The 11,413-nt window shown below is 36.5% G+C and overlaps 1 protein-coding gene across 1 annotated transcript; it reads left to right on the plus strand.

The window, feature by feature from the left end:
* Positions 1-10,956, plus strand: LOC107797382 (uncharacterized). Its single transcript, XM_016620266.2, has 22 exons — positions 1-232; positions 348-854; positions 1,618-1,889; positions 1,968-2,057; positions 2,704-2,835; positions 2,930-3,042; positions 3,742-3,906; positions 5,464-5,569; positions 6,012-6,117; positions 6,220-6,330; positions 6,931-7,094; positions 7,172-7,289; positions 7,932-8,156; positions 8,243-8,433; positions 8,656-8,823; positions 8,919-9,024; positions 9,120-9,257; positions 9,387-9,545; positions 9,670-9,876; positions 10,192-10,386; positions 10,504-10,575; positions 10,662-10,956. The coding sequence occupies exons 1-22, from the start codon at positions 185-187 to the stop codon at positions 10,818-10,820; spliced, it is 3,552 nt and encodes a 1,183-aa protein (XP_016475752.1). The 5' UTR covers positions 1-184; the 3' UTR covers positions 10,821-10,956.
* Positions 10,957-11,413: the final 457 nt, after the last annotated feature.

The following is an 11,413-nucleotide window of genomic DNA, read 5'->3' on the forward strand; positions in this document are numbered from 1 at the left end:
AGGAGGTGGACTTCCCAACTCAGCAAAAGACCGCTCTTCTTCTCTCTCTCTCTCTCTCTCTCTCTCTCTCTCTCTCTCTCTCCCCCCATTATACCTCCTCAGCTTTCTTTCTTTCCTTTTTTTCCTCTTCAAATTTACCCTTTTCATTCCTTCATTTGCTTTTTGTAGAAACCAACAAACAGAAATGTTTACAGAAGGTTTGGACGAGTCTGCAATTAACTGGATCAAACAGGTAAGCCAAATTTCTGAGTTTGCGACTTTGTAAATATCCACTCGTTTTTACATCTGAGTTCTTGTTAATTTTGTTTCCTAATTGATTCTTGATATGGTAAATTTTTTGGGTGCAGGGGACTGAAGTAAAACAATCATGTAATGCAAGATCGCCATTATCTGAAAAATTTGATGATAGATACTTAATTCCCAGATCTCCGTTAGCCACTTACACCCCAAATTCACATATATTACCACCCTTGAAATTTCACTCGGGTCTTCTAAAACCCCATAACACAGTGAAAACACTTAGTATAGACAGCAATGAAGATGATTATGATTACGACTTTGATGGTGATGAGAGTGAGAGTGTGGCTTCAGCTTCAGATGAACTCGACGGCCACTACTCTGAACAAGAAACATTGAGTACAAACGGATGTGAAGTTAAAGGAGTTGGATTAAGCAATCGACATGGCTCCACACTTAATAGAGGAATTTTACAAGAGAATCTTAGAATTGAAGTACCAGAAAATGGAATTAGGAGATTTAATGAGCAGGAGTTTATGGGAAGCGAACACAAAGCTACACCTTTGAGTAGTGTTCCTAGCTATCTGCGTGATAAAGTTCAACCACATAGTGCCTACGTAAGTTCAACATTACTCTTCATTCTCAATTAGTTTGCTATATTGGAGTATCATCAATTTATAGGAAAAGGTTCAATTATCTACTATCTGATATATTTTAATTTTACTATTCCTTATACTTTGAGGCCATCTATTGTACCTTTGCGATTAGCAAAGAGTTTGGTCTTTGCCCTTTCCTTTAAGTGGCTCTAGCATGGACTGCTGCGGTTTCCGAGTATCTTGCCATTGTTTCTGGATATTGCTATTGCTTTTTACATCTATTTTTCTGGTACTTAGGTTGTTGGTATATCTTTCTGGCCTTTGTTGTTGTTACTATTGTATCTTTTCATCTTGTTGAGCCGAGAGTCTTTCGAAAACAGCCTCTCTACCCCAGGGTAGAGGTAAGGTCTGTGTACACACTTTCCTCCTCAGACCGCACTTGTAGAATTATACTGGGTTGTTGATGTTGTTGTTGTTGGCTCTAGCATGGACTGTTAGTAGATTCCACGTCTTAAAAAACTTTGGGTATAAAAGGTTTAAATTAACCACTTACGTTTTGTTGTGGTTTAAAATTACCTTCCGTTATACTTCATTTTGGAGGTATGTTAAGGTCAAAGGCAAATATGAGACAACTTTCTAATGGATATAGTATGACGGAGGGTAAAATTAAGATATTTAGGTATTATAGGAAGGGGTAATCTTTAGCCTTTCCCATCATTGATTGATTGGTTATATGATCAAAGTTGAGTTTTTCTTGATAAGAGGTTAACTGTATGTAATGCAGGCAACACCTGTTGGTAGGCTAAATGACTTAGGAACCCCAAGTGCACCACCCATATTGGATATTGGAGCAGATGAAGAGAACTCTGAACAAGAAAGTGGAAGTGGATTGAGCACTTCTGGAGGGTTTTCTGGAACTGAGCACAATAATAAGAAACATATTCAAGAAACCCCAGAAGAGGCCTGGTATACAACTCAGGACAGCAATAAGAAAAATATTCCAGAAGAGGCTTGTCATAGAAGTGAACAAATTCTTTCAGAGACTGAAAGCCGAGGGTATGAAAAAGTGAAATGACATTCAGCATATGAAACATTTTTGTCTTTCATTTCAATGACTGTTTCATTTTGGTACAGGGAAGATAAAACAACTTTTGTGGAAACAAACACTGTGCTCTCTTTCAAGCAAGGAAATTCTGTGGGATTTCCAAGCCGTTATGATACCAGGTTTTACTTTTTTACTTCAATTATCTTGCTGCCTCTCTAGTTTACAACAAAAAAGAAAGGAGAATAAAAAGAAGTATATTTTTGAGAAGGCTTATGATTTAGTGCGGAACTGTGGCATTTCCTGCTCCGGTTATAGCATGTTCCTTGGCTAAGCAGAAGTCCACATAAAACTTTGGGTTTTTGAATAATAATAAGAAAGTTACTTATAAATTAAAGAGCATAAAGGGTTTGTGTTTTGCCATGGCCTTATGTTGACTCAATATGTTTGATAATCAACCCCCCCCTTCCCAAAAAAAAAAAAAAAGACGCAGACACACTTCTTCCGAAAAAAGAAAAGGTTTGGACAGGGTTTTAGGTGAGTGGAACCATTAGCAAAAGTTTAGTCTGACCCGCAGGATTTGTTGAGTAGGTTCTCATTGAAATGGTAGCAGAATCTAGCAATAACTTAATTTGCACATCCCTCATATTGATAAAGCCAAAGACTTCTGCTTCCCTCTGCACCTTATTTACTACTCCACTATAAGTAGCTCTACGTATAGCCATTTTCCTTTGGTGTCAGTCCACATTAGGGTTCATAAAAGATGTGTACTTCTTCTAAACCTTATTTATTAGATTGCAACTACTGAGCATTTCTTTGAAACATCAGTCAAAATGGATGGCAAGTTCTCTTGGCTTATGATGCCTGCATTCGTCTATGCCTAAATGCTTGGGCAAGAGGATGTGTTGAAGCACCGGAATTTTTACGCGATGAATGCCAGCTGCTTCGAAGTGCTTTCTGGTATGCTAGCTTGTATTTTCTCCTATTGAATCACTTTAAAAGCAGCTTTAATGGCTACAACAATTTTTCCCTCACCATCTTATTCAACTCGCAGCTTGCAGAAACTGTTGCTGCAACCTCGAGGCATGCAGACAACAGAAAGGATCAATAATGGACAAACATTGCCCTTGAAAGTGAGAAAACTAGTGGGGAAGGTTCGTGTGGAAGGTATACATCAAGAACGCTTATACATCAAGAACGCTTATTTATGCTTAATTTTTGAGGTAATAGATAGTGCAGGTCCTTGGTTTTTATTTGTGTGTGTGTGTCCGAGCCTCGGAGGTAAGGTAGGTAATTTATAGTTCAGGGCTAGTTTTTTTTTTCCTTTTGTGAAGACAGATTTGAATAATAAGTTATGGTTTAATCCTGCAATTTCTATGAATCTTGTTCCCTTCTAGACACATTACTTATAGTTCAGAGCTATTTTTTTTTTCCGTTTGTGAAGACAGATTTGAATAATAAGTTATGGTTTAATCCTGCAATTTCTATGATCTTGTTCCCTTCTAGACACATTACTTTCTGGTTAAAGTAAAATAGTTCACTTATTCGACTAAGATGCGTTAGAATGGGTAGTTCATTAAATAATAGCTGTGAATCATATTTGAATAATAAGTTATGGTTTCATCTACTAATCTCTGTGACGTCTTGCTCCCTTCTAGGCACATTATTTTCCAGCTAAAATTTGACAGGTTGACTTATCTTTTGCCTAAGATGTGTTAGAATGTAGCCTTTAGATGTTCCAGATGAAGAAAGTGAAATAAAAGTCGTGACACTATATTGCAAGCAGATATCTTATTCTGTGATGTAATGTGTATCTTTTACTTGCATAGTATATAATGCTTGACACCATCTCAAAACCAATTGCAGTAAGAAAGTTAAGAATCATACCAAAGAGGAAACTTAAGAGCACAAACTCAATGCGAGGTGCAATTAGCATGCAGGCAGGAGCAGAATATGTCCGACATGTTTCTTCACTGGTGAAAAATGGAATCAATTCTCTTAAAATTCATTCATTTCTGCTGACATCCGAAGGTTAGTACTTCTTATTGAATGATCTTTTCTCTTCAATTGGCTCATGGAAACAAGTACCAAAAATGCATGTGGAGTTGAAAAAACATTGTCTTTTAAAAGGTTTACAGAATTCGACACGAACGGCTTGCTTGATTCTCTTAGAATGATTATTCTAGATGATAAAATAGCGACCTGATTGACTTTTTTTTTTCTTTTCTTATTTCCTGATAAAGTCATTGATGGTGATGGTCTTCTCTAGGCGAGACAATATGATGATTGAGGGGTGCTAAATGGGGCCAATGTAGACCTAAAATCATATGAAGAGAAGTGTATCAAAAGAACTACTACCTCTCGCAATTAAGGCAGCCTAGTTAATAAAATGGAAGCAATCAAACCATATAGGCGATACCAGCTACTTGTTACATCTGTATTAGATTGTGTTAGTAAGGAGGTTTTCTAACGTGGTTATGGATTTGTGTGAGACTTGGGAACACTCTAGTTTTAAAGAACTCCTAGCTTGTTCTAAAAGACAAAATATATTGGAATGAGATGGCCCGAATAGTGTGTAATGGTTCCCACCGATTCATACAACTGATCCAACCTAGTTTGGTATAGGGGCCTAGCTGATTCATTAACTAGTAACGTATTGATGATCTACATTGGTTCTTATGTACGTGTTAGGAATTCATGCACGCTCTGACAATAAGTAGATTTCTGGAACTATCAAAATCAAATAATAACATAGTTGTTTCTTCACTGGTTAAAAATGGAATCAATTCTCTTAAAATTCATTCATTTCTGCTGACATCCGAAGGTTAGTACTTCTTATTGAATGATCTTTTCTCTTCAATTGGCTCATGGAAACAAGTACCAAAAATGCATGTGGAGTTGAAAAAACATTGTCTTTTAAAAGGTTTACAGAATTCGACACGAACGGCTTGCTTGATTCTCTTAGAATGATTATTCTAGATGATAAAATAGCGACCTGATTGACTTTTTTTTTTCTTTTCTTATTTCCTGATAAAGGCATTGATGGTGATGGTCTTCTCTAGGCGAGACAATATGATGATTGAGGGGTGCTAAATGGGGCCAATATAGACCTAAAATCATATGAAGAACTACCACCTCTCGCAATTAAGGCAGCCTAGTTAATAAAATGGAAGCAATCAAACCATATAGGCGATACCAGCTAGTTGTTACATCTGTATTAGATTGTGTAAGGAGGTTTTCTAACGTGGTTATGGATTTGTGTGAGACTTGGGAACACTCTAGTTTTAAAGAACTCCTAGCTTGTTCTAAAAGACAAAATATATTGGAATGAGATGGCCCGAATAGTGTGTAATGGTTCCCACCGATTCATACAACTGATCCAACCTAGTTTGGTATAGGGGCCTAGCTGATTCATTAACTAGTAACGTATTGATGATCTACATTGGTTCTTATGTACGTGTTAGGAATTCATGCACGCTCTGACAATAAGTAGATTTCTAGAACTATCAAAATCAAATAAAAACCATGTAGAGTTTTAAGATCCTCGTACATAAATAACATAGATGTTTTCCACGATGTTGTCTGCAGAATCCTTGAGATGCTTAGTTCTCCTGAAGAGTTCAATGGAAGATACTAAATTTGAACCAAATTCTGCTGTTATGCTGCAGCCTGGAAGTGGTGATCACCATGACTTGTAAGTTGTTATTTTACTTCATACTGGTTCTATAATGCTTATAATCCAGTTAAATAATCCAGTGAACTGTGTCCTGAATATTGTTAGGAATGAGAAGACTTCCAGTTGTGCGGTTATCTTACAACAATAAGCTTTATGAGATTCACTTCTTTTCGCTGATTAGAATTTGCAAGATGAGGAAAAAGAACATTTGTGTCAAGATTCCAATTGTATGGTCACCTTTATAAGTAGTTAGGAAATATGATGATTATATTTAGATTTTTGTGACACCATGTCCCGATGCTTGCATTCTCATATGTAAGAATAGTCCTGTACTTCAGTTTTATATTTGATATCAAACAGTTGTGTTCAGATGTTAATTTCTCCAGACAAGATACTTTCGTCCGGGAGATATAGCTCCTCAGCGCATACATACAGAGATCTAACACATTTCCGAATACAGTTTCCCAGAGAACCAAGGAGATGCTCTTTTGCTTGAAGTACAGGATATGAAGAGAAGTACTTTGGGTCGAACTTCAATACCGATCTCAGCCGTGACTGACAGTAATGTATGTCTAATCCTGCAATAGGTCATATTGTTATGGCTATTTTATTCAGCTTTGAAATTCTCATTATACTGCCTTCTTACATCAGTTTCGTAATTGTTCCAGAATGATAAGATTCGCTGGTGGCCCATTTATCATGATGATAATGAATGTGTTGGGAAGGTCCAGCTATCAATCAATTGTACATTGACAACTGATGAGACAACACAAGTCAAGGTTTTTAACATGGACACTCCACCATATTTCACTTCTGTCCCGTGGAATATGAATGTTTTTGTCGTAATCTAAGTTAAATATGAGTAGGTAACATCATATATTTTTCAATTGAAGTCAGAAGAGTAACATTTAAATTTGAATCTGCAAAAAGTATGATTTCTAAGCTTATTCATTATCTTTCCCTTAAGCTAGTGGTTGTTAATTCATTTTGGTAAGTGTAACATTCTATCGGCCTCATCGCCTATCTCCGTTCTTGAGATTTATACATATTTTCTAGCTAGCACATAACATTTGACATGCTAAATATGTATCTTTTTCTTTCTCGCTTATAAAAGAAAAGAAGAAAAAACAGCTACAGACTGGAGACTTAACCTTAAGCCATTTAACTCGAGGTCTTTATCCTTTGGCCCTTTCTGACTTGAGGTCTCAGCATTTCTTCTACAAAAGCATTTTTCTTGATTGTAGCTAATAGTATTATTTGTCAATTATTATTAAAATCTACATACTCAAAACTGCTGCTGGTGTATAGTGTCTTAGCTCATTTTATAGGTGCAGGAGTTAATAAAAACTTGTGACGTGTTTGATTCCCATTTATAACAGAGTGGACCTATTGCGGAGACTCTTGCATATGATCTGTTACTGGAGGCTTCCATGCGTGCTCAACAATTCAGTACACGAAGTTTAAGGTCTGAGGGACCTTGGAACTGGTTACTGACAGAATTTTCTGAGTACTATGGGGTCTCAGATACCTATACTAAATTAAGGTACGCTTGTGATATATGCAAATGGTATATCCCTTAATGTCTCTTTTAAGCAAAGCTGACTAAGTAGAGTTCAATAGGTACCTTTCATATGTCATGGATGTTGCCACTCCAACGAAAGATTGTTTGGAGCTCATTCATGAGTTGCTTGTGCCAGTGATGAAGGCAAGGAGCGACAAAAGTTTAACAAGACAAGAGGTATCAAACTCTGAACTCTCAAACCTTCGATGATGGTGTGATTCTGGAGATTTAGACATTTTGCAGAATTATTTCTTAAAATCCAATTCTAATCTAGTTTCCCGTAATTGCTAATCTAGTTTCCCGTAATTGCAAAAATTTTCAAACCTTCTTAAATTAATTGCCGCATCCTTTGTCTTTCAAATATTTTACTCTCTTCTGCCATTTTATTTGACCTGCTTTACATTTTCTTTGAACCCTGAAATTTGGCTCCTCTATGTAGAAGATTTGTTGGATCCTTAAGTATGATTTCTTCAGGATCCCTCCCCGAGTAGTGAGATGTCGTAGATAAATGGTATCATAGAACAATGATGCGACCTTACCCTTCTCAACTGTGATATTAATTTTGTTATTAGTTTCTTCTTTCAGACAGAAAACAATATATTTAAAGAGGAGGTAAAAGCATTTTCAGAAACTCAAGCGAAGGCATATGTTACCATTTACAAGTGGCCTATCTAGTTGATCCTTTACCTTTTACTATTTCAATACTGGCTTATCTTTTTGAATTGTTAAAATCATTGTAACTGGACATGCTAGTTTCAGTAAGCCGGCGAAAAGTTCACCTGAGCAGAGAACGCAAACTTACAATTTTTCTTGTTTCAGAAAAGTTTGCTTCTGGATTGCGAAACAGAAGTTGGAAGTCTCTTGGCCACTGTGTTTGAAAACTACAAGTCCTTGGATGAAAACTGTTCCACAGGTTTAGCAGACATTTCGGCTCCTGTAGCAGAAACTGCAGCACCAGCACTTGCTCCTGCCGTTCAAGTTTACACTCTTCTCCATGACATACTTGCTCAAGATGCTCAGATGACACTTAGAAACTATATACAGGTAAATGAGTAGAGCATTTGGTTGTCTGGTTTTGCTTACACTTGTTGATGTCTCATCATAAGTCTAATGAAAATATGATTTAACAGATAGCAGCAGCAAAGAGGTGCCGAAAACACATGGTTGAAACTGATGAATTCTTGTCAACAAACTTAGACGGCTTTGTCATGGATTCAGTAACAATAACTACTGCTTATTCGAAAATGAAGAACCTTTGCTCCCGCATATCAAATGAAATCCAGGCAGATATTAAGATCCACAATCAACATATACTTCCAAGGTATGTTGCAACTAAAAATAAGATGCATTTGACATCAATCTGTTGGTCCATATCCATGATTGTATTGTCATGCATTTCAATGAAATTCATGTCAAGTTAGGGCTAAAAACGCCAACAATTACCGCTCTAAGTTCTCGTATTATGCTGGCTGTTGCAGTTGTGCAACTTAAACTGCCAACAAAAACTTCAGATTGTCTTACAGTGGGCACATTCATTTTTCAGTTCAATTGACCTTACAAGCATCACGGCTTCAGTTTACAGCACTGAACTGTGTAAGAGGCTCAAGAACTTTCTCGCTGCATGGCCTCCATCAAGTCCTTCTCTACATGTGAATGAACTTTTGATTGCAGCAGCTGATTTTGAGAGGAATCTAGACTCATGGAACATTAGGTTATATTGAACGCAAGTAAATTTGTATCGAAGCAAAGAAATCGTTATGCTTTCTTAGACAAGTTATTTATTATTCCTTTTCTTCCATGATTCAGTCGAGTGCAAGGTGGTGTAGACTCGAGGGGTCTCTTTCATAGTTATATAATGGTATGGATAGAGGATATGCAACTTCACTTACTTGAGCTTTGCAAGGCAGAAAAGGTAACTCAGCTCTTAATCTTCACTTGAAATAACCCCTTTTGTTTTGTTATATTGTGCAAGAGAGGCTTAAAGATTTTCCATATTCTAACTATCAGGTGTTATGGTCTGGTGTTATTACGAACTATTCTACTTCTCCTTTTGCTGAAGAAATGTTTGAGAAAACCAAACAAATGTTAACTGAGTATGAAGTAGTAATCAACCGTTGGCCTCAGTACACCGTCATTTTGGAGAATGTAAGCTCTATTTTCATATCCATGGAAACATATAGACAGATGCTTGATGCTGTTTCATGGCTGTGCAAATGTATAAATAACTGAGAACCCCTTCCATTTGCTGATTAAAGCTTTCTGTTGATATCACAGGCTGTTGCTAATGTAGAAAGAGCAATTATAAAAGCCATAGAGAAACAGTACAATGATATCTTGACCCCACTGAAGGATAGCATTCCAAAGAAGCTCGGCATGCAAGTTCAGAAATTAGCAAGAAGGCAATCAACTACTCTCTATAGCATTCCTAATCAGGTAAGTGCTAGTAATAGATGGACAGGTTATTTAGTGTCATAACAAAGAGATGCATAAGCTGCTAATACACACAAATGCAGAGGAAGCATAACTAACTAAATATGCTGGGGCTTTTTTTGGACAGTTGGGCACTTTCTTGAACACAATCAAGAGAATTCTAGACGTTCTACACTGTCAACTAGAAGACATATTGAAGTCATGGGCATCCTATCTACCAGCGAATGGAGAGAAGAAGTCCACTTTCGGGGAGCAACTGAATGGAGTTACGGTATTGCTGAGGACTAAATACAAAAACTACATGCAAGCAATAATAATCAAGCTTGCTACTAATGTAAGCAACTACTATCTCATATTTAGCTATTTATTGGTGAGAGTAAACCATGTGTGATGTGTTTACTCCATGTGATAAGCAACTACTATCTCATATTTAGCTATTTATTGGTGAGAGTAAACCATGTGTGATGTGTTTACTCCATGTGATAAGCAACTACTATCTCATATTTAGCTATTTATTGGTGAGAGTAAACCATGTGTGATGTGTTTACTCCATGTGATATCTAATGCGTTCACTGTCAATCAATCACGACTATTTATTGGAACATTAATTCATGGAATGAGGTTCACCTTTTTCTCCATGTGATAACAGATGCAAGCAAATCGTTGCACACGTTTGCAAAGGATTTTGGAGGAAACGAAGGAAGCAGATGGGGAGGCTGAAATCCGTGAAAGAATGCAATTGTTGAATTCACAACTCTCAGATTCCATAAGCAACTTGAAAGAAGTTTTTACGAGTGGAATATTTGTTGCAATCTGCCGTGGATTTTGGGACAAAATGGGACAGGTTGGTTTATCTAGTGACCATCTCAAATATGAGCTATTCACTACAACGATTAATTAACCTTTTTTTCTTTTTACCCTTGAGTTAATGGCATTTTGTTATTTTTTCTTATTATGCTAGATCATACTGAAATTTTTAGAAGGAAGAAAAGAGAACCGAGTGTGGTATAGTGGTTCTTACCATGCTCTTGGGGTAAGTGGAGCTAAAATTCAGTATATATAATGTAATATTTATGCAAATATTTCTTGATGACATATTCAGCATGGTTTGATTTACAGATTCTGGATGATATATTTGCTTCCCAAATGCAAAGATTGCAAGGAAATGCTCTACAAGAGAAGGATATTGAGCCCCCTCGTTCAATTGTTGAAGCTCGAGCTATACTCTGTAGAGACACCAGTAACTGTCCAGATTCCTCCAACTACTTGTATTTCTAGGAATACAACTGATTTGGTCTCGTATACTTGTGTTTGTGCTCTACTATTTCTTCCTGTTCATATATTCTTTTGTATGTAAAACATCCAATTCTTTGTAAGTTGTCAATCAATAAAATAAAGCCATCCTCGAACAAAATACTCGTCTCATCAAATTTCAGTTATTTCAAGTCATTAACTCATCTCAGAAGTTTTGGTGTGCAATGCTGGAAAGAAGCAAAATTTTGAGTCAATTGTGGACGCTTCTCTGATGCAGTGACTCCATATGAGAAAGAATCTTTGATTGCCTATACATCTTTTTGTTTTAACAAGTATAAATAGAATCTTTAAGAAACAAGTCAAGTTATATACATCTTTTTGTTTTAACAAGTAAAAATAGAGTGTTTGAAGGATCTAGAAATTTGATTGAATAACTACGATTTAATGCAGAAAATAATTAAACTTTCTTGTCTTGCCATGAGTTTAGACAGGAAAGTATGAGAATGGCAGAATGTCCCCACTAAAAACATAGCTGCGAGAACTAAACTCAAACGTTCCCCAAATAAAAAGCAAGTCGATGTTAGTCCCGCCAATATTGCTGTATTAGTAAATAATAA

Source organism: Nicotiana tabacum, chromosome 2 (genome assembly GCF_000715075.1).
Source record: "Nicotiana tabacum cultivar K326 chromosome 2, ASM71507v2, whole genome shotgun sequence".
NCBI classification, from domain to species: domain Eukaryota; kingdom Viridiplantae; phylum Streptophyta; class Magnoliopsida; order Solanales; family Solanaceae; genus Nicotiana; species Nicotiana tabacum.